Source organism: Somniosus microcephalus, chromosome 13, assembly GCF_052327205.1.
Source record: "Somniosus microcephalus isolate GS21.2 chromosome 13, FLI_Smic_1.0, whole genome shotgun sequence".
NCBI classification, from domain to species: Eukaryota; Metazoa; Chordata; class Chondrichthyes; order Squaliformes; family Somniosidae; genus Somniosus; species Somniosus microcephalus.
Genome location: NC_140999.1, coordinates 193,993,574 through 194,016,593, shown reverse-complemented (window position 1 = coordinate 194,016,593; position 23,020 = coordinate 193,993,574). Strand labels below are relative to the sequence as shown.

General features: G+C 55.8%; 1 protein-coding gene across 1 annotated transcript in view; it reads left to right on the top strand.

Moving 5' to 3' along the window:
• kcnq2b (potassium voltage-gated channel, KQT-like subfamily, member 2b) overlaps positions 1-23,020 on the top strand; it is a 188,481-nt gene that overhangs the window by 120,080 nt on the left and 45,381 nt on the right. Inside the window, exons 4-9 of the mRNA XM_086005894.1 lie at positions 240-415; positions 7,567-7,692; positions 10,914-11,024; positions 15,345-15,440; positions 19,541-19,635; positions 22,083-22,151. Of these exons, the coding sequence (XP_085862020.1) occupies positions 240-415; positions 7,567-7,692; positions 10,914-11,024; positions 15,345-15,440; positions 19,541-19,635; positions 22,083-22,151 (673 nt within the window). The remainder of the gene's footprint in view (positions 1-239; positions 416-7,566; positions 7,693-10,913; positions 11,025-15,344; positions 15,441-19,540; positions 19,636-22,082; positions 22,152-23,020) is intronic.

Sequence of the window (23,020 nt, the reverse complement as noted above, 5' to 3'; positions counted from 1 at the left end):
CCCTCCTGACCGTGTCTGCCCCCACGCCCCCTGCACCATGAGCCTCGGCCCTTCCCCTGGGATTTCCCAATTTAAGAAACAATATATAATTAACGCCCCGTTGTTGATGAAGGGGATCAGTCAGGAACTGAGGGAAGAATAGAAGAGGTTGTAGAAAGAATACCCACTGCGGAAATGTAAGACGGTTCCCGGTGACGTTCCTGGAGGTAACTTTGTTTGCAATGACCTTCCCTGCCCAGATGTCATGGTGCTCGTGGCCTCAATCGCTGTCCTCGCCGCAGGGACACAGGGGAATGTCTTTGCCACGTCTGCGCTTCGGAGCTTGAGGTTTCTACAGATCTTACGGATGATCCGCATGGATCGGAGAGGGGGCACCTGGAAGCTGCTGGGTTCTGTGGTCTACGCTCACAGCAAGGTAATTGTCTCAGCTCATCCGCTACTGAAACCCTCACCGTGCCTTTGTCACCTCCAGACTCGACTATTCCAACACTCTCCCATCTCCCACCCTCCGTAAACTTCAGCTCATAAAAACTCTGCTGCCCCGTGGCCCAACTCATACCCAGTCCCGTTCACCCATCACCCCCTGTGCTCACTGCCCCGTGTCCTAACTCACACCCAGTCCCGTTCACCCATCACCCCCTGTGCTCACTGCCCCGTGTCCTAACTCACACCCAGTCCCGTTCACCCATCACCCCCTATGCTCACTGCCCCGTGTCCTAACTCACACCCAGTCCCGTTCACCCATCACCCCCTGTGCTCACTGCCCCGTGTCCTAACTCACACCCAGTCCCGTTCACCCATCACTCCCTGTGCTCACTGCCCCGTGTCCTAACTCACACCCAGTCCCGTTCACCTATCACCCCCTGTGCTCACTGCCCCGTGTCCTAACTCGCACCCAGTCCCGTTCACCAATCACCCCCTGTGCTCACTGCCCCTTGTCCAAACTCACACCAAGTCCCGTTCACCCATCACCCCTGTGCTCACTGCCCCGTGTCCTAACTCGCACCCAGTCCCGTTCACCAATCACCCCCTGTGCTCACTGCCCCTTGTCCTAACTCACACCAAGTCCCGTTCACCCATCACCCCTGTGCTCACTGCCCCGTGTCCTAACTCACACCCAGTCCCATTCACCCATCACCCCCTGTGCTCGCTGCCCCGTGTCCTAACTCACACCCAGTCCCGTTCACCCATTACCCCGTGCTCACTGCCCCTTGTCCTAACTCGCACCCAGTCCCGTTCACCCATCACCCCCTGTGCTCACTGCCCCGTGTCCTAACTCACACCCAGTCCCGTTCACCCATCACCCCCTGTGCTCACTGCCCCGTGTCCTAACTCACACCCAGTCCCGTTCACCCATCACCCCTGTGCTCACTGCCCCGTGTCCTAACTCACACCCAGTCCTGTTCACCCATCACTCCCTGTGCTCACTGCCCTGTGTCCTAACTCACACCCAGTCCCGTTCACCCATCACCCGCTGTGCTCACTGCCCCTTGTCCTAACTCACACCAAGTCCCGTTCACCCATCACCCCTGTGCTCACTGCCCCGTGTCCTAACTCACACCCAGTCCCGTTCACCCATCACCTCCTGTGCTCGCTGCCCCGTGTCCTAACTCACACCCAGTCCCGTTCACCCATTACCCCGTGCTCACTGCCCCTTGTCCTAACTCGCACCCAGCCCCGTTCACCCATCACCCCCTGTGCTCACTGCCCCGTGTCCTAACTCACACCCAGTCCCGTTCACCCATCACCCCCTGTGCTCACTGCCCCGTGTCCTAACTCACACCCAGTCCCATTCACCCATCACCCCCTGTGCTCACTGCCCCGTGTCCTAACTCGCACCCAGTCCCGTTCACCCATCACCCCCTGTGCTCACTGCCCCGTGTCCTAACTCACACCCAGTCCCGTTCACCTATCACCCCCTGTGCTCACTGCCCCATGTCCTAACTCACACCCAGTCCCATTCACCCATCACCCCCTGTGCTCACTGCCCCGTGTCCTAACTCACACCCAGTCCCGTTCACCCATTACCCCGTGCCCACTGCCCCGTGTCCTAACTCGCACCCAGTCCCGTTCACCCATCACCCCCTGTGCTCACTGCCTCGTGTCCTAACTCACACCCAGTCCCGTTCACCCATCACCCCCTGTGCTCACTGCCTCGTGTCCTAACTCACACCCAGTCCCGTTCACCCATCACCCCCTGTGCTCACTGCCCCGTGTCCTAACTCACACCCAGTCCCGTTCACCCATCACCCCCTGTGCTCACTGTCCCGTGTCCTAACTCACACCCAGTCCCGTTCACCCATCACCCCCTGTGCTCACTGCCCCGTGTCCTAACTCACACCCAGTCCCGTTCACCCATTACCCCGTGCGCACTGCCCCGTGTCCTAACTCGCACCCAGTCCCGTTCACCCATCACCCCCTGTGCTCACTGCCCCGTGTCCTAACTCACACCCAGTCCCGTTCACCCATCACCCACTGTGCTCACTGCCCCGTGTCCTAACACACACCCAGTCCCGTTCACCCATCACCCCCTGTGCTCACTGCCCCGTGTCCTAACTCACACCCAGTCCCGTTCGCCCATCACCCCCTGTGCTCACTGCCCCGTGTCCTAACTCACACCCAGTCCCGTTCACCCATCACCCCCTGTGCTCAGTACCCCGTGTCGTAACTCACACCCAGTCCCGTTCACCCATCACCCCCTGTGCTCACTGCCCCGTGTCCTAACTCACGCCCAGTCCCGTTCACCCCTCACCCCTGTGCTCACTGCCCCGTGTCCTAACTCACACCCAGTCCCGTTCACCCATCACCCCCTGTGCTCACTGCCCCGTGTCCTAACTCACACCCAGTCCCGTTCACCCATCACCCCCTGTGCTCACTGCCCCGTGTCCTAACTCACACCCAGTGCCGTTCACCCATCACCCCCTGTGCTCACTGCCCCGTGTCCTAACTCACACCCAGTCCCGTTCACCAATCAACCCCTGTGCTCACTGCCCCGTGTCCTAACTCACACCCAGTCCCGTTCACCCCTCACCCCCTGTGCTCACTGCCCCGTGTCCTAACTCACACCCAGTCCCGTTCACCCCCTCACCCCCTGTGCTCACTGCCCCGTGTCCTAACTCGCACCAAGTCCCGTTCACCCATCACCCCCTGTGCTCACTGCCCCGTGTCCTAACTCACACCCAGTCCCGTTCACCCATCACCCCCTGTGCTCACTGCCCCGTGTCCTAACTCTCACCCAGTCCCGTTCACCCATCACCCCCTGTGCTCACTGCCCCGTGTCCTAACTCGCACCCAGTCCCGTTCACCCATCACCCCCTGTGCTCACTGCCCCGTGTCCTAACTCACACCCAGTCCCATTCACCCATCACCCCCTGTGCTCACTGCCCCGTGTCCTAACTCACACCCAGTCCCGTTCACCCATCACCCCCTGTGCTCACTGCCCCGTGTCCTAACTCACACCCAGTCCCGTTCACCCATCACCCCGTGCTCACTGCCCCGTGTCCTGACTCACACCCAGTCCCGTTCACCCATCACCCCCTGTGCTCACTGCCCCGTGTCCTAACTCACACCCAGCCCCGTTCACCCATCACCCCCTGTGCTCACTGCCCCGTGTCCTGACTCACACCCAGTCCCGTTCACCCATCACCCCGTGCTCACTGCCCCGTGTCCTAACTCACACCCAGTCCCGTTCACCCATCACCCCCTGTGCTCACTGCCCCCTGTCCTAACTCACACCCAGTCCCGTTCACCCATCACCCCCTGTGCTCACTGCCCCGTGTCCTAACTCACACCCAGTCCCGTTCACCCATCACCCCCTGTGCTCATTGCCCCGTGTCCTAACTCACACCCAGTCCCGTTCACCCATCACCCCCTGTCCTCACTGCCCCGTGTCCTAACTCACACCCAGTCCTGTTCACCCATCACCCCCTGTGCTCACTGCCCCGTGTCCTAACTCACACCCAGTCCCGTTCACCCATCACCCCCTGTGCTCACTGCCCCGTGTCCTAACTCACACCCAGTCCCGTTCACCCATCACCCCCTGTGCTCACTGCCCCCTGTCCTAACTCACACCCAGTCCCGTTCACCCATCACCCCCTGTCCTCACTGCCCCGTGTCCTAACTCACACCCAGTCCCGTTCCCCCATCACCCCCTGTGCTCACTGCCCCGTGTCCTAACTCACACCCAGTCCCGTTCACCCATCACCCCCTGTCCTCACTGCCCCGTGTCCTAACTCACACCCAGTCCTGTTCACCCATCACCCCCTGTGCTCACTGCCCCGTGTCCTAACTCACACCCAGTCCCGTTCGCCCATCACCCCGTGCTCACTGCCCCGTGTCCTAACTCGCACCCAGTCCCGTTCACCCATCACCCCCCTGTGCTCACTGCCCCGTGTCCGAACTCGCACCCTGTCCCGTTCACCCATCACCCCCTGTGCTCACTGCCCCGTGTCCTAACTCGCACCCAGTCCTGTTCACCCATCACCCCCTGTGCTCACTGCCCCGTGTCCTAACTCTCACCCAGTCCCGTTCACCCATCACCCCCTGTGCTCACTGCCCCGTGTCCTAACTCTCACCCAGTCCCGTTCACCCCTCACCCCCTGTGCTCACTGCCCCGTGTCCTAACTCACACCCAGTCCCGTTCACCCATCACCCCCTGTGCTCACTGCCCCGTGTCCTAACTCACACCCAGTCCCGTTCACCCATCACCCCCTGTGCTCACTGCCCCGTGTCCTAACTCGCACCCAGTCCCGTTCACCCATCACCCCCTGTGCTCACTGCCCCGTGTCCTAACTCTCACCCAGCCCCGTTCACCCATCACCCCCTGTGCTCACTGCCCCATGTCCTAACTCGCACCAAGTCCCGTTCACCCATCACCCCCTGTGCTCACTGCCCCGTGTCCTAACTCACACCCAGTCCCGTTCACCCATCACCCCGTGCTCACTGCCCCGTGTCCTGACTCACACCCAGTCCCGGTCACCCATCACCCCCTGTGTTCACTGCCCCGTGTCCTAACTCACACCCAGCCCCGTTCACCCATGACCCCCTGTGCTCACTGCCCCGTGTCCTGACTCACACCCAGTCCCGTTCACCCATCACCCCGTGCTCACTGCCCCGTGTCCTAACTCACACCCAGTCCCGTTCACCCATCACCCCCTGTGCTCACTGACCCCTGTCCTAACTCACACCCAGTCCCGTTCACCCATCACCCCCTGTGCTCACTGCCCCGTGCCCTAACTCACACCCAGTCCCGTTCACCCATCACCCCCTGTGCTCATTGCCCCGTGTCCTAACTCACACCCAGTCCCGTTCACCCATCACCCCCTGTCCTCACTGCCCCGTGTCCTAACTCACACCCAGTCCTGTTCACCCATCACCCCCTATACTCACTGCCCCGTGTCCTAACTCACACCCAGTCCCGTTCACCCATCACCCCCTGTGCTCACTGCCCCGTGTCCTAACTCACACCCAGTCCCATTCACCCATCACCCCCTGTGCTCACTGCCCCGTGTCCTAACTCACACCCAGTCCCGTTCACCCATCACCCCCTGTGCTCACTGCCCCGTGTCCTAACTCACACCCAGTCCCGTTCACCCATCACCCCGTGCTCACTGCCCCGTGTCCTGACTCACACCCAGTCCCGGTCACCCATCACCCCCTGTGCTCACTGCCCCGTGTCCTAACTCACACCCAGCCCCGTTCACCCATGACCCCCTGTGCTCACTGCCCCGTGTCCTGACTCACACCCAGTCCCGTTCACCCATCACCCCGTGCTCACTGCCCCGTGTCCTAACTCACACCCAGTCCCGTTCACCCATCACCCCCTGTGCTCACTGACCCCTGTCCTAACTCACACCCAGTCCCGTTCACCCATCACCCCCTGTGCTCACTGCCCCGTGTCCTAACTCACACCCAGTCCTGTTCACCCATCACCCCCTATGCTCACTGCCCCGTGTCCTAACTCACACCCAGTCCCGTTCACCCATCACCCCCTGTGCTCACTGCCCCGTGTCCTAACTCACACCCAGTCCCATTCACCCATCACCCCCTGTGCTCACTGCCCCGTGTCCTAACTCACACCCAGTCCCGTTCACCCATCACCCCCTGTGCTCACTGCCCCCTGTCCTAACTCACACCCAGTCCCATTCACCCATCACCCCCTGTGCTCACTGCCCCCTGTCCTAACTCACACCCAGTCCCGTTCACCCATCACCCCCTGTCCTCACTGCCCCGTGTCCTAACTCACACCCAGTCCCGTTCACCCATCACCCCCTGTGCTCACTGCCCCGTGTCCTAACTCACACCCAGTCCCGTTCACCCATCACCCCCTGTCCTCACTGCCCCGTGTCCTAACTCACACCCAGTCCCGTTCACCCATCACCCCCTGTGCTCACTGCCCCGTGTCCTAACTCGCACCAAGTCCCGTTCACCCATCACCTCCTGTGCTCACTGACCTACACTGGCTCCTGGTCCGGCAACGGCTCGATTTCAAAATTCTAATCCTCATGTTCAAATCCTTCCATGGCCCTCGCCCCCTCCCTAACCCCCAGCCCTACAACCCTCCGAGATCTCTGCGTTCCTCCAATTCTGGCCTCTTGCGCATCCCCAATTTTCATCACTTGACCATTGGCGGCCCTGCCTTCAGCTGCCTGGGCATAGAAACATAGAAGATAGGAGCAGGAGTAGGCCATTCGGCCCCTCGAGCCTGCTCCGCCATTCAATGAGATCATGGCTGATCATCCAAACTCAGTACCCTGTCCCTGCTTTCTCCCCATATCCCTTGATCCCTTTAGCCTTAAGAAATATATCTAACTCCTTCTTGAATATATTTAATGTATTGGCCTCCACTGCCTTCTGTGGTAGAGAATTCCACAGGTTCACCACTCTCTGGGCGAAGAAATTCCTCCTCATCTCAGTCCTAAATGGCTTACCCCTTATCCTTAGACTGTGACCCCTGGTTCTGGACTCCCCGACCATTGGGAACATCCTTCCTGCATCTAGTCTGTCTAGTCCTGTTAGAACTTTATAAGTTTCAATGTGATCCCCTCTCATTCTTCTAAACTCCAGCGAGTATAAGCCCAATCGACCCAATCTCTCCTCATACGGCCCACTTCAGAGACTAGGCTGACACTCCAGTGCTGTGCTGATGGAGTGCCGCATTGTCGGAGATGCCGTCTTTTGGATGAGACGTTAAACCGAGGCCCCGTCTGCTCGCTCAGGTGGGTGTAAAAGATCCCATGGCACTATTTCAAAGAAGAGCAGGGGGATTTCTCCCCGGTGTCCTGGCCAATATTTATCCCTCAACCAACATCACTAAAACTGATTATCCGGTCATTATCACATTGCAGTTTGTGGGAGCTTGCTGTGCACAAATTGGGTGCTGCGTTTCCCACATTACAACAGTTGGCTGTGAGCGCTTTGGAACATCACAGGTGCTATAGAAATGCAAGGCTTTTTTCCTCTCTATGCCTCATGTCTCACCTCCTTGATTCTCACAGTTCTAGTCGTTTGACTTGTTCCTTGCTCTCTCACTCCCTCTATCTCCTCGCTGTGCCTGCTGTCTTTCAGGAGCTGATCACTGCCTGGTACATCGGGTTCCTGTGCCTCATTCTCGCCTCGTTCCTGGTCTACCTTGCCGAGAAAGATGACAATAAAGACTTTGCGACGTACGCGGACGCCCTCTGGTGGGGTTTGGTGAGTGCTTGAATTTGCGTGCAGTGGCTCGGGCTCGATGTTCTTGGCTCCCATGAGCGGCAGGGAGCGGCGTGTGTGGAACATTGCTGGACAGATGCTCGTGGGCAGACGCTCGTGGGCAGACGCACCAGGCCAGACGCACCAGGCCAGACGCACCAGGCCAGATGCTCCTGGGCAGATGCACCAGGCCAGAGGCTCCTGGGCAGACGCTCCTGGGCAGACGCACCAGGTCAGATGCTGCTGGGCAGACGCTCCTGGGCAGACACACCAGGCCAGACGGTGCTGGCCAGACACTCCAGGCCAGACGCTCCTTGGCAGATGCACCAGGCCAGTGGGTCCGAGATTCCCTGGCGGGTGCAGCCAGCAGGTGACTCTCCTCGATGTTAAAACCAACTCGGGAACTGACTGCCCGCGTCCAGTGACGAGGCTTCAGCGTGTTCCCAGGAGCTGGCCCAGTTTGGGTGGTGGAAGATGTTTCCGTGCGAACCATGCTCTGTGATTTTGTTGTGATGCCTGGGAGGGGCTGACAGCCAACCATCTCCTCCGTCACCGTGAAGTCACGCACAATAACTTGCATTGATTCTGCTCGCCGCACATAGACAACTCACAGGGCTCGGCAGAAAGGAGAAAATCGCAGTAGATTCTGACCAGGGGTACGGTTAGTATACGTGGTGATGTTACCGGGCAAATAATCCAGAGAACGCGAGTTCAAATCCAGCCTTGGCTGTTTGAGAATATTGAATTGATTCAAAAACAACCTCAGAGTGGAGGATGTCGGGAGGCAGGACATTGAGTGCTTGACGACACAGGCAGCGCATTTTGAATGTGTTGCAACCAACAGAGGATTGAGGAGAGCAGTCGATTCTCGAGATGGTGAATCACAGAATCACAGAAACCCCACAGTGCAGATAGAGGCCATTTCGGCCCATCGAGCCTGCACCGACACATATCCCACCCGCTCCCCGTAACCCCTACACCAACACATACCCCACCCTATCCCTGTAACCCCACGTATTCAATCCCCCTAACACTAAGGGTCAATTTATCATAGCCAATCAACCTAACCCGCACATCTTTGGACTGTGGGAGGAAACCGGAGCACCCGGAGAAAACCCACGCAAACACGGGGAGAATGTGCAAATAAACCAGAGTTTCAGTGAGGGTGGGGGAGAGCTGGAGGCAGAGCGAGGTAAGGACGGAGTCATGGGAGTCAAGAGCAGGTACAGCACGGGTTAGATAGAGAGTAAAGCTCCCTCTACACTGTCCCATCAAACACTCCCAGGGCAGGTACAGCACGGGTTAGATACAGAGTAAAGCTCCCTCTACACTGTCCCATCAAACACTCCCAGGGCAGGTACAGCACGGGTTAGATAGAGAGTAAAGCTCCCTCTACACTGTCCCATCAAACACTCCCAGGGCAGGTACAGTACGGGTTAGATACAGAGTAAAGCTCCCTCTACACTGTCCCATCAAACACTCCCAGGGCAGGTACAGCACGGGTTAGATACAGAGTAAAGCTCCCTCTACACTGTCCCATCAAACACTCCCAGGGCAGGTACAGCATGAGTTAGATACAGAGTAAAGCTCTCTCTACACTTTCCCATCAAATACTCCCAGGGCAGGTACAGCACGGGTTAGATACAGAGTAAAGCTCCCTCTACACTGTCCCATCAAACACTCCCAGGGCAGGTACAGCACGAGTTAGATACAGAGTAAAGCTCCCTCTACACTGTCCCATCAAACACTCCCAGGGCAGGTACAGCACGGGTTAGATACAGAGTAAAGCTCCCTCCACACCGTCCCATCAAACACTCCCAGGGCAGGTACAGCACGGGTTAGATACAGAGTAAAGCTCCCTCTACACTGCCCCATCAAACACTCCCAGGGTAGGTACAGCACGGGTTAGATACAGAGTAAAGCTCCCTCTACACTGCCCCATCAAACACTCCCAGGGCAGGTACAGCACGGGTTAGATACAGAGTAAAGCTCCCTCTACACTGTCCCATCAAACACTCCCAGGACAGGTACAGCACGGGTTAGATACAGAGTAAAGCTCCCTCTACACTGTCCCATCAAACACTCCCAGGGCAGGTACAGCACGGGTTCGATACAGAGTAAAGCTCCCTCTACACTGTCCCATCAAACACTCCCAGGGCAGGTACAGCACGGGTTAGATACAGAGTAAAGCTCCCTGTAAACTGTCCCATCAAACACTTCCAGGGCAGGTACAGCATGGGGTTAGATACAGAGTAAAGCTCCCTCTACACTGTCCCATCAAACACTCCCAGGGCAGGTACAGCACAGGTTAGATACAGAGTAAAGCTGCCTCTACGCTGCCCCATCAAACACTCCCAAGGCAGGTACAGCACGGCTTAGATACAGAGTAAAGCTCCCTCTACACTGCCCCATCAAATACTCCCAGGGCAGGTACAGCACGGGTTAGATACAGAGTAAAGCTCCCTCTACACTGTCCCATCAAACACTCCCAGGGCAGGTACAGCGCGGGTTAGATACAGAGGAAAGATTTTTAAAAGGTGCAAAATATCTAATTGGCTCTCAAAATCCTGACCCTATTAAAATGACCCCCATCCCAGGAAACTGAGTTCGAAACTGAAGGAACTGGGCCTGGATCTTGGGCTGTTGGGAGCAGGACTATCGAGCCCTTAATATCTTTGAAATTGGCCAAAGATGCCACTCAGTTGTGGAAAAAACACAAGAAGGAAGGCCATCGCCTTCTCAAGGATGTGTCGTAACTGCGAACTCGGCAGAATCCTGAGAAATTCAAGTACAATAGGTAATTAATTGTTCCGGGTGACTCGACCAGACGCTACATCAATGCAAGAAATTCTTTACTTATTTCTCATTCACACATCAAAAGACAGGACGCACTTTCATGACAAAACGTTTGGCAAACTGATTCCTCGTTTGTTTACCAACCTGCGACAGAAATCTCATGTTCGGAAGCAGGAATTGCCCCCAGGTTTCCCCCAATTCCCGCCGCATCTCTGGCACAAATCCAGTGAGTCGGGTTACCGCGGTCAATCGGGGGCTCCCCATTGGAGATCCTGGCGCGTCTCGTGACCCACCTTCACCCCCCCGCCACCTCCCCGCCCCCAAGAAAGGGGAACGGCAAACAGTTTGTTGCTAAGATACTGTACCTGTTGAGGTAGTGGGTTCCATCGCTGCCTGGGTCCTCACTGTGCTGTGCCATGTCTCCACAGATCACCCTGACGACCATTGGCTATGGTGACAAGTTTCCCATCACGTGGAACGGGCGACTGCTGGCGGCGACCTTTACTCTCATCGGGGTCTCGTTCTTCGCACTGCCCGCGGTAAGTACACGGTAGGTGAAGGGAGTGTGGTGTTTTGTCATAGACCCCGACCCCATCTGGATCCCGACCCCATCCAGATCCCAAACCTTCCATCCTGATCCTGACCCCATCCGGATCCCGAACCCTCATCCAGATCCCAAAACCCCCATCCGAATCCCGAACACCCCATCTGGATCCCGACCCCATCCAGATCCCAAACCCTCCATCCGGACCCCGACCCCATCCGGACCCTGACCCCATCCGGATCCCGAACCCCCCATCCGGACCCTGGCCCCATCCGGATCCCGAACCCCCCATCCGGATACCGCCCTCCCATCTGGATCCCAACCCCTATCCGGATACCACCCTCCCATCCAGATCCCAAGCCCTTCATCCGGATCCCGAACCCCCATCCAGATCCCGAAACCCCCATCCAGATCCCAAACCCTCTATCCGGATCCCGAACTCCCCATCCGGACCCCGACCCCATCCGGATCCCGAACCCTCCATCCGGATACCGCCCTCCCATCCAGATCCCAAGCCCTTCATCCGGATCCCGAACCCCCATCCAGATCCCGAAACCCCCATCCAGATCCCAAACCCTCTATCTGGATCCCGAACCCCCCATCCGGACCCCGACCCCATCCGGATCCCGAACCCTCCATCCGGATACCGCCCTCCCATCCAGATCCCAAACCCTATCCGGATCCCGCCCTCCCATCCGGATCCCGACCTCCATCCGGATCCCAACGCCAAGCCGGATTCCGACCTCCACCAGCTAGAAGGACAAGGACAGCAGGCGCATGGGAACACCACCATCTCCAAGTTCCCCTCCAAGACACACACCATCCTGACTTAGACATTTATCGCTGTTCCATCATCGTCGCCGGGTCAAAAACCTGGTATAGATCTAGAATTGGAGAGGTAGGATCAAGGGAAGGAGGAAAGAGAGATAGAAAAAGTGAAAGGAGAGATGGAGAGTGACAATTTGACAGCATCACTGGTTGCTGTATCTTTAGTTAGCGGGGGTGAGTGGGAAAGTCTTTTGGTGGGGTTGATTGTGAAACATTTTGGGAACACCGAAATGAGATTGTTTTTGCTTCGATTTACTGTCGGAGATAAATGTTGAGTAAGCGGCTCACAAGCAAATCTGCGCCTACAAATATTAAAGTAAAATATCATTTTGCTCCAGGGCATCCGGAATTTACTCCAGCAAAAGTAAGTGTTTGGACATTTCAGTTCCAGCACTGGGTGTGGCTCATAATAGATCATCATGCTTTTCAGTTCTAGAAGCTTTTGGTTCCAGATATTTTCATTTCTAGGAGTTTGTCACCGAGACTATAGTGCGGAGAGTTACAGTTCAAGGGACCGCAACACCGGCAGCACAGCGGAGGGATGAGCAGGGTCGTTGTTGAGGAGCATGGGGTTCTCGTATGCCCAATACCCGTCTGTCCTCCTGGTAAACTTCCTTATGGTAACGAGCTTTGCCTGCCAAATTGAGAGGCCACTGTCTCCTGACACCGCACTGGCTCTGTCTCCTGACCCCGTACTGGCTCTGTCTCCTGACCCCGTACTGGCTCTGTCTCCTGACCCCGCACTGGCTCTGTCTCCTGACCCCGCACTGGCTCTGTCTCCTGACCCAGCACTGGCTCTGTCTCCTGACCCAGCACTGGCTCTGTCTCCTGACCCCGCACTGGCTCTGTCTCCTGACCCCGCACTGGCTCTGTCTCCTGACCCCGCACTGGCTCTGTCTCCTGACCCCGCACTGGCTCTGTCTCCTGACCCCGCACTGGCTCTGTCTCCTGACCCCGCACTGGCTCTGTCTCCTGACCCCGCACTGGCGCTGTCTCCTGACCCCGCACTGGCTCTGTCTCCTGACCACGCACTGGCTGTGTCTCCTGACCCTGCACTGGCTCTGTCTCCTGACCCCGCACTGGCCCTGTCTCCTGACCCCGCACTGGCCCTGTCTCCTGACCCCGCACTGGCTCTGTCTCCTGACCCCGCACTGGCCCTGTCTCCTGATCTCGCACTGGCCCTGTCTCCTGACCCCGCACTGGCTCTGTCTCCTGACCCCGCACTGGCTCTGTCTCCTGACCCCGCACTGGCCCTGACTCCTGACCCTGCACTGGCTCTGTCTCCTGACCCCGCACTGGCTCTGTCTCCTGACCCCGCACTGGCCCTGACTCCTGACCCTGCACTGGCTCTGTCTCCTGACCCCGCACTGGCCCTGTCTCCTGACCCCGCACTGGCTCTGTCTCCTGACCCCGCACTGGCCCTGTCTCCTGACTCCGCACTGGCTCTGTCTCCTGACCCCGCACTGGCCCTGTCTCCTGACCCCGCACGGGCCCTGTCTCCTGACCCCGCACTGGCCCTGTCTCCTGACCCCGCACTGGCCCTGTCTCCTGACCCCGCACCGGCTCTGTCTCCTGATCCTGCACTGGCCCTGTCTCCTGACCCCGCACTGGCCCTGTCTCCTGACCCCGCACTGGCTCTGTCTCCTGATCCTGCACTGGCCCTGTCTCCTGACCCCGCACTGGCCCTGTCTCCTGACCCCGCACTGGCTCTGTCTCCTGACCCCGCACTGGCCCTGTCTCCTGACCCCGCACTGGCTCTGTCTCCTGACCCCGCACTGGCTCTGTCTCCTGACCCCGCACTGGCTCTGTCTCCTGACCCCGCACTGGCTCTGTCTCCTGACCCCGCACTGGCTCTGTCTCCTGACCCCGCACTGGCTCTGTCTCCTGACCCCGCACTGGCTCTGTCTCCTGACCCCGCACTGGCTCTGTCTCCTGACCCCGCACTGGCTCTGTCTCCTGACCTCGCACTGGCTCTGTCTCCTGAACCCGCACTGGCCCTGTCTCCTGACCCCGCACTGGCTCTGACTCCTGACACCTCACTGGCTCTGTCTCCTGACCCCGCACTGGCTCTGTCTCCTGACCCCGCACTGGCTCTGTCTCCTGACCTCGCACTGGCTCTGTCTCCTGATCCCGCACTGGCTCTGTCTCCTGACCCCGCACTGGCTCTGTCTCCTGACCCCGCACTGGCTCTGTCTCCTGACCCCGCACTGGCTCTGTCTCCTGACCCCGCACTGGCTCTGTCTCCTGACCCCGCACTGGCTCTGTCTCCTGACCCCGCACAGGCCCTGTCTCCTGACCCCGCACTGGCCCTGTCTCCTGACCCCGCACTGGCCCTGTCTCCTGACCCCGCACTGGCTCTGTCTCCTGACCCCGCACTGGCTCTGTCTCCTGACACCGCACTGGCTCTGTCTCCTGACCCCGCACTGGCTCTGTCTCCTGACCCCGCACTGGCCCTGTCTCCTGATCCCGCACTGGCTCTGTCTCCTGACCCCGCACTGGCTCTGTCTCCTGACCCCGCACTGGCTCTGTCTCCTGTCCCCGCACTGGCTCTGTCTCCTGACACCGCACTGCCTCTGTCTCCTGTCCCCGCACAGGCTCTGTCTCCTGATCCCGCACTGGCCCTGTCTCCTGACCCCGCACTGGCCCTGTCTCCTGATCCCGCACTGGCCCTGTCTCCTGACCCCGCACTGGCCCTGTCTCCTGACCCCGCACTGGCCCTGTCTCCTGACCCCGCACTGGCTCTGTCTCCTGACCCCGCACTGGCCCTGTCTCCTGACCCCACACTGGCCCTGTCTCCTGACCCCGCACTGGCTCTGTCTCCTGACCCCGCACTGGCTCTGTCTCCTGACCCCGCACTGGCTCTGTCAGTGAACTTCACTGAGCCCCCTGTCCCCCACAGCTAACTTCAGCCACTTGCTCTGAGCAGGAGGCTTGAGGCCCTTACTTTCGGGCCTTTGTTATTAGCTCCCAGCTGTAGGCCCTTTCCCACTGAACTGAGGGACTACTTCCTTCCAGGTGCAATCATGGAAACACAGGAACAGGAGGCGGCCATTCAGCCCCTCGAGCCTGTTACACAGGAACAGGAGGAGGCCATTCAGCCCCTCGAGCCTGTTACACAGGAACAGGAGGAGGCCATTCAGCCTCTCGAGCCTGTTACACAGGAACAGGAGGAGGCCATTCAGCCCCTCGAGCCTGTTACACAGGAACAGGAGGAGGCCATTCAGCCCCTCGAGCCTGTTACACAGGAACAGGAGGAGGCCATTCAGCCTCTCGAGCCTGTTACACAGGAACAGGAGGAGGCCGTTCAGCCCCTCCTGCCTGTTCCACCATTCAATGAGATCATGGCTGATCTGTATCTCAACTCCATCGACCCGCCTTGGTTCTGTAACCTTTAATGCCCTCACCCAACAAAAGCCTATTGACCTCGGTCTTGAAATTGGAAACCATTGAGGAGCTCTTCCTGATGTTTCCGTCTCTTGTTATCCAGGGAATTCTCGGCTCTGGCTTTGCTCTGAAAGTTCAGGAGCAACATCGGCAGAAACACTTTGAGAAGCGACGGAATCCTGCGGCTGGTCTCATCCAGGTAACACGGATTGGTTTCCATGGTTGCCGGGGAAAGGTTAAAGGACACGAGGCAGGAAGCGCTCAGTACCGGAGCTGTGTCAGAGAAAACCATTCTTAAATAATCGAGAACTTTCTTCATTATGCTGAGGGAATACACGTCGCACACAAAGGTCATAGAACCATGTTTGTAGGCCACGAACCACATCCTTGTGCAAAGGCTGTTTCATGGGGGGATCATTGAGGCCATTTCCTTGCCTGCACAGGGAAGAGAAAACCGGAGTTTGAACGGGACAGCTGTTGGGTCCTTCTCGGCAACAGGTGAACAGCAACATTGGCCCATGACCAGGGCATCGGCCTCACCTGGTTAGTCAGTGAAGATTGACCTGGGATACCTCACCTGGTTACTCACTGAGCATTGCCCTGGGATACCTCACCTGGTTAGACACTGAGCATTGCCCTGGGATACCTCACCTGGTTAGTCAGTGAACATTGACCTGAGATACCTCACCTGGTTAGACACTGAGCATTGCCCTGGGATACCTCACCTGGTTAGACACTGAGCATTGACCTGGGATACCTCACCTGGTTAGACACTGAGCATTGACCTGGAATACCTCACCTGGTTAGACACTGACCATTGACCTGAGACACCTCACCTGGTTAGACACTGAGCATTGCCCTGGGATACCTCACCTGGTTAGACACTGAGCATTGACCTGGGATACCTCACCTGGTTAGACACTGACCATTGACCTGAGACACCTCACCTGGTTAGACACTGAGCATTGACCTGAGACATCTCACCTGGTTAGACACTGACCATTGACCTGAGACACCTCACCTGGTTAGACACTGAGCATTGACCTGAGATACCTCACCTGGTTAGACACTGAGCATTGACCTGAGACACCTCACCTGGTTAGACACTGACCATTGACCTGAGACACCTCACCTGGTTAGACACTGAGCATTGACCTGAGACACCTCACCTGGTTAGACACTGAGCATTGACCTGAGACACCTCACCTGGTTAGACACTAAGCATTGACCTGAGACACCTCACCTGGTTAGACACTGAACATTGACCTGAGACACCTCACCTGGTTAGACACTGAGCATTGACCTGAGACACCTCACCTGGTTAGACACTGAGCATTGACCTGAGACACCTCACCTGGTTAGACACTGAGCATTGACCTGAGACACCTCACCTGGTTAGACACTGAGCATTGACCTGAGACACCTCACCTGGTTAGACACTGAGCATTGACCGGAGACACCTCACCTGGTTAGACACTGTTGCCCTGGGATACCTCACCTGGTTAGACACTGTTGCCCTGGGATACTTCACCTGGTTAGATACTGTTGCCCTGGGATACCTCACCTGGTTAGACACTGAACATTGACCTGAGACACCTCACCTGGTTAGACACTGAGCATTGACCGGAGACACCTCACCTGGTTAGACACTGAACATTGACCTGAGACACCTCACCTGGTTAGACACTGTTGCCCTGGGATACCTCACCTGGTTAGACACTGAACATTGACCTGAGATATCTCACCTGGTTAGACACTGAGCATTGACCGGAGACACCTCACCTGGTTAGACACTGAACATTGACCTGAGACACCTCACCTGCTTAGACACTGAACATTGACCGGAGACACCTCACCTGGTTAGACACTGAACATTGACCTGAGACACCTCACCTGGTTAGACACTGTTGCCCTGGGATACCTCACCTGGTTAGACACTGTTGCCCTGGGATACCTCACCTGGTTAGACACTGTTGCCCTGGGATACCTCACCTGGTTAGACACTGAACATTGCCCTGGGATACCTCACCTGGTTAGACACTGAACATTGCCCTGGGATACCTCACCTGGTTAGACACTGTTGCCCTGGGATACCTCACCTGGTTAGATACTGTTGCCCTGGGATACCTCACCTGGTTAGACACTGAACATTGCCCTGGGATACCTCACCTGGTTAGACACTGTTGCCCTGGGATACCTCACCTGGTTAGACACTGTTGCCCTGGGATACTTCACCTGGTTAGACACTGTTGCCCTGGGATACCTCACCTGGTTAGACACTGACCATTGACCTGAGATACCTCACCTGGTTAGACACTGACCATTGACCTGAGATACCTCACCTGGTTAGACACTGTTGCCCTGGGATACCTCACCTGGTTAGACACTGAACATTGACCTGGGATACCTCACCTGGTTAGACACTGAACATTGACCTGGGATACCTCACCTGGTTAGACACTGAACATTGACCTGGGATACCTCACCTGGTTAGACACTGACCATTGACCTGAGATACCTCACCTGGTTAGACACTGACCATTGACCTGAGATACCTCACCTGGTTAGACACTGACCATTGACCTGAGATACCTCACCTGGTTAGACACTGTTGCCCTGGGATACCTCACCTGGTTAGACACTGAACATTGACCTGGGATACCTCACCTGGTTAGACACTGACCATTGACCTGAGATACCTCACCTGGTTAGACACTGACCATTGACCTGGGATACCTCACCTGGTTAGACACTGACCATTGACCTGAGATACCTCACCTGGTTAGACACTGTTGCCCTGGGATACCTCACCTGGTTAGACACTGACCATTGACCTGGGATACCTCACCTGGTTAGACACTGAACATTGACCTGGGATACCTCACCTGGTTAGACACTGACCATTGACCTGAGACACCTCACCTGGTTAGACACTGTTGCCCTGGGATACCTCACCTGGTTAGACACTGACCATTGACCTGAGATACCTCACCTGGTTAGACACTGAACATTGCCCTGGGATACCTCACCTGGTTAGACACTGAACATTGACCTGGGATACCTCACCTGGTTAGACACTGACCATTGACCTGAGATACCTCACCTGGTTAGACACTGACCATTGACCTGAGATACCTCACCTGGTTAGACACTGACCATTGACCTGAGATACCTCACCTGGTTAGACACTGTTGCCCTGGGATACCTCACCTGGTTAGACACTGAACATTGACCTGAGATACCTCACCTGGTTAGACACTGAACATTGACCTGAGATACCTCACCTGGTTAGACACTGTTGCCCTGGGATACCTCACCTGGTTAGACACTGACCATTGACCTGGGATACCTCACCTGGTTAGACACTGAACATTGACCTGGGATACCTCACCTGGTTAGACACTGACCATTGACCTGAGATACCTCACCTGGTTAGACACTGACCATTGACCTGAGACACCTCACCTGGTTAGACACTGTTGCCCTGGGATACCTCACCTGGTTAGACACTGAACATTGACCTGAGATACCTCACCTGGTTAGACACTGACCATTGACCTGGGATACCTCACCTGGTTAGACACTGAACATTGCCCTGGGATACCTCACCTGGTTAGACACTGAACATTGCCCTGAGATACCTCACCTGGTTAGACACTGAGCATTGACCTGGGATACCTCACCTGGTTAGACACTGAGCATTGACCTGGGATACCTCACCTGGTTAGACACTGACCATTGACCTGAGATACCTCACCTGGTTAGACACTGTTGCCCTGGGATACCTCACCTGGTTAGACACTGAACATTGACCTGGGATACCTCACCTGGTTAGACACTGTTGCCCTGAGATACCTCACCTGGTTAGACACTGTTGCCCTGGGATACCTCACCTGGTTAGACACTGTTGCCCTGGGATACCTCACCTGGTTAGACACTGAGCATTGACCTGAGATACCTCACCTGGTTAGACACTGAGCATTGACCTGAGATACCTCACCTGGTTAGACACTGTTGCCCTGGGATACCTCACCTGGTTAGACACTGAACATTGTCCTGGGATACCTCACCTGGTTAGACACTGAGCATTGACCTGAGATACCTCACCTGGTTAGACACTGTTGCCCTGGGACACCTCACCTGGTTAGACACTGTTGCCCTGGGATACCTCACCTGGTTAGACACTGACCATTGGCCCAAGAGTTGCAGAGGTAAAGGTGGGGGAAGGGTTTATCCTCATAAGACAACACATAACATTCTGAATAATCTATACTTTGTGTTCCCACATCTCACACACAGGCGGCCTGGCGGTATTACTCTACCAGTCTCTGTCGGACCGATCTGCATGCCACTTGGCAGTGCTTTGAGCAGACGTTGACTGTCCCAATGTACAGGTAGGTGTGGAGCCAATCCTCCGACCACCCCCCTCTCGACCCCACAAATAACAGATTTGGCTTTATAATTTAATTTGATTTATTTATTTAATTTCAAATTTCTTTTATTTCCTTCCATTTTAGTTCAGTTCCACACACCAGTTTGTTTTTGCTCCATCCCTTCACTGTAGTGTCAGTGCCGTTGTCATGCAGGTGTTTCCATAGAAACGTGGATTCCACGCGCGAGGCTTTGTGATAAGCGGCATTCGGACAAGTAGGTACATTGTGTGTGTCTGTGTCGCCGTGCGTTATGTGTCTGGCTCTTGATGGGGAAACTCCCTTTCGCCTAATAACAAGAAAAAATAAACCTTTCGTGCATCCCCCAAACCAATCGCAGGGTCAACACATAAAAGGGGGCGATTTTAACCCCTCCCTCACCCCCTCTCGTCCGGCAGAGGGGATAAGACAGAAGACTTCCTGATGTGATCTCTCCGCCCGTCACCTCAACTCGCTTCAAACAAGCAGGCATGGGAGGGCCGCCCGACCCTGGCAGGTTTGGGGGCCTGCTTTACCGTGTAACGTCGCGGCCGGATGATGTCATCGGCACCGCGACACCATTTTGACTGAAGGAAATGCTCAGGGAGCTGAACCCGTGTGCAGGAGTCGCCGGAGGGAGGCCAGAATGGGCCACGGTAGTGTAAAAATTGAACTTTGCCGGCGAGTCCTTCTGGCCCAAAGAGGAGCCAACTCTGATTGGACGTATTCTCGGAGGCTTCATCACATGGCCTCCCATAGCCAACCGCCCCACCCGGTCAAACAGCCTCTTCCCCATCTCCATCTCCATTAATTTTAATGAACAAAAAACTTGGGGGATAAAAAACCCACACAATATTTTTATTGTCCCTGTGATTTTCCTCCCCGGGTGTTGGTCACAGCCGTGTCCTGGAGATGAATCTTCAATTCCAGGAGACTCCAGGACAACCCTACCCGCAACTCACCGGCCCGAGGTGTCTCCCGCTGCCCCCCCTTTCTTCGCCCGGCCTCTTCCATCACTCCCTCCCTAACCAGCATTGGCGGTGCGTGCGTGGAGCGGGCAAAACCTACACTATGGCTGCGGGGGAAGATCACTCCCACTGGTCTCCGAGCCGCACCCCCTGGGTTTACAACACAATGGTGTGGGGTGCGATTTACCCTCTGGGTTTTATGGAACCCTCTTGGTGAGGTGGGTCAGGGTCATGACTGCGTTTTCCAGGTTACAGCGCGATGGATCTGACAATTTTGGGGCCAGGTTTCTGAGCCGATAAAACCGCAAATTGAGCGGGCTGGGGTGGAATCCAGCGAAGCCATACTCTGGCTGAGGTCCAGCCAGTGATTTATAAAGGTTTACCATAACTTCCTTGCTTTTGTACTCAATGCCTCTATTCATAAACCCAAGGATTCCGCGTGCTTAATTAACAGCCGTATCGACGTGTCCTGCCACCTTCAAAGAGGTGTGTAATATTGAGTGATGTAAGAAACTACTAGGCCCTTGGTCTAAGTATTAAACAAAGCTTTAATCAACTGTTTTACAACATGGAGGTCGAGCTGTGTCCTTCACTAGTTCCTGTTAAGAATGTCCTGCGCAAGCTGGGCCCGTGCCCGAGTATTTATACTCTCCCTGGACAGCGCCACCCACAGGCCGCTCAGTATTATTTTCATAAGTCTTTCTTTCATGAATGACTGATTCATGTCATTGAGCTTGATATTTTTTTTCCTCATGTTCGCGCACAGTCGGGTCCGAACCAGTGGGTGACACAGGGCGGAGATTTCTTGACTCTGTTCTGTTTCGAAACGACTGGGGGACAGATAGCATCTGTGCTCACTCAGACAAACAGCAGTAAAAAGCTGAGCAGACGTTTTTTAGCCACACAAAGTATTGGTTTTCTTGCAATCCTTCTTGTGTTTCTTTCCTTAAAAATTCATTCTGGGGGTGTGTGGGCGTCACTGGCAAAGCTGGCATTTATTGCCCATCCCGAGTTGACCCAAGAAGATGGTGGTGGTCCGCCGCCTTCTTGAGCCGCTGGTTTGATACAAATTCAGGGGCCACTTCGGAGGGCAGTTAAGAGTCAGCCATGTTGGTGTGAGATTGGAGTCACGTACAGGCCCAGACGGATAAGGAGGGCAGGTTTCCTTCTCTAAAGCGACATTACTGAACCGGTTGGGTTTTTCCCGACAAACCGACAGCTCACTTTTTATTCCTAGATTTTTCTTTGACCTGATTGTAAATTCTCAAGCTGGCTGCGGTGGGATTTGAACTTATTCCCTGGCAACTACCAGCCGGTGTGCTGTAAAAGGCAAGGCTGTCACAGAGCAAGGGTCGCTACTGCGGGAGGGCGTCTAAGGAGATCTTGGCTGCGTTCTGTTAACTGAAGGTTGTCATTATGTCTTTTGTTGAAACCAATGTCTTCTTTTGCGTGATGTTGTCACAGGCTGATTCCTCCACTCAACCAGCTGGACCTACTGCGCAACCTCAAGAGCAAATCAGGACTCACTTTCAGGTACTGAGCAGGTCCGATAGTAACGGGAGTCGATTCATTACAACTCGAGATAGCCGAAGAACAACACATAACGCTAACAAATTATAAGGACAGGTTGCATAAACTTGGCTTGTATTCTCTTGAGTGTAGAAGGTTCAGGGGTGATCTGACTGAGGTGTTTAAAATGATGAAAAGGGATTCGATAGGGTAGATACAGACCTGGGAGTGTTTGATGGGACAGTGTAGAGGGAGCTTTACTCTGTATCTAACCCGTGCTGTACCTGCCCTGGGAGTGTTTGATGGGACAGTGTAGAGGGAGCTTTACTCTGTATCTAACCCGTGCTGTACCTACCCTGGGAGTGTTTGACGGGACAGTGTAGAGGGAGCTTTACTCTGTATCTAACCCGTGCTGTACCTGCCCTGGGAGTGTTTGATGGGACAGTGTAGAGGGAGCTTTACTCTGTATCTATCCCGTGCTGTACCTGCCCTGGGAGTGTTTGATGGGACAGTGTAGAGGGAGCTTTACTCTGTATCTAACCCGTGCTGTACCTGCCCTGGGAGTGTTTGATGGGACAGTGTAGAGGGAGCTTTACTCTGTATCTAACTGTGGTGTATGTAACCTGTTCCACCTTAAGAGAACTACCTTAAGAGATGTACTACTTTCTCTTGGCTGCTGTACACTGTAATACCGGTGGTGACCACACCGGTATATAAGTGTTGTGTAGGGATTTGCTGGGCAGTTCTGCCCTGACCTCCGAATAGTAAAGACCTGTTAAAGTTACTCTTGTGGTCTGTGTCCAGTGATTTATAATAAGCATAACTGGGACACACAGACTTAACAGTGGCGACGAGTCCGATCTTACCCTGCGGCAGTTTTACATCCAAGGCAG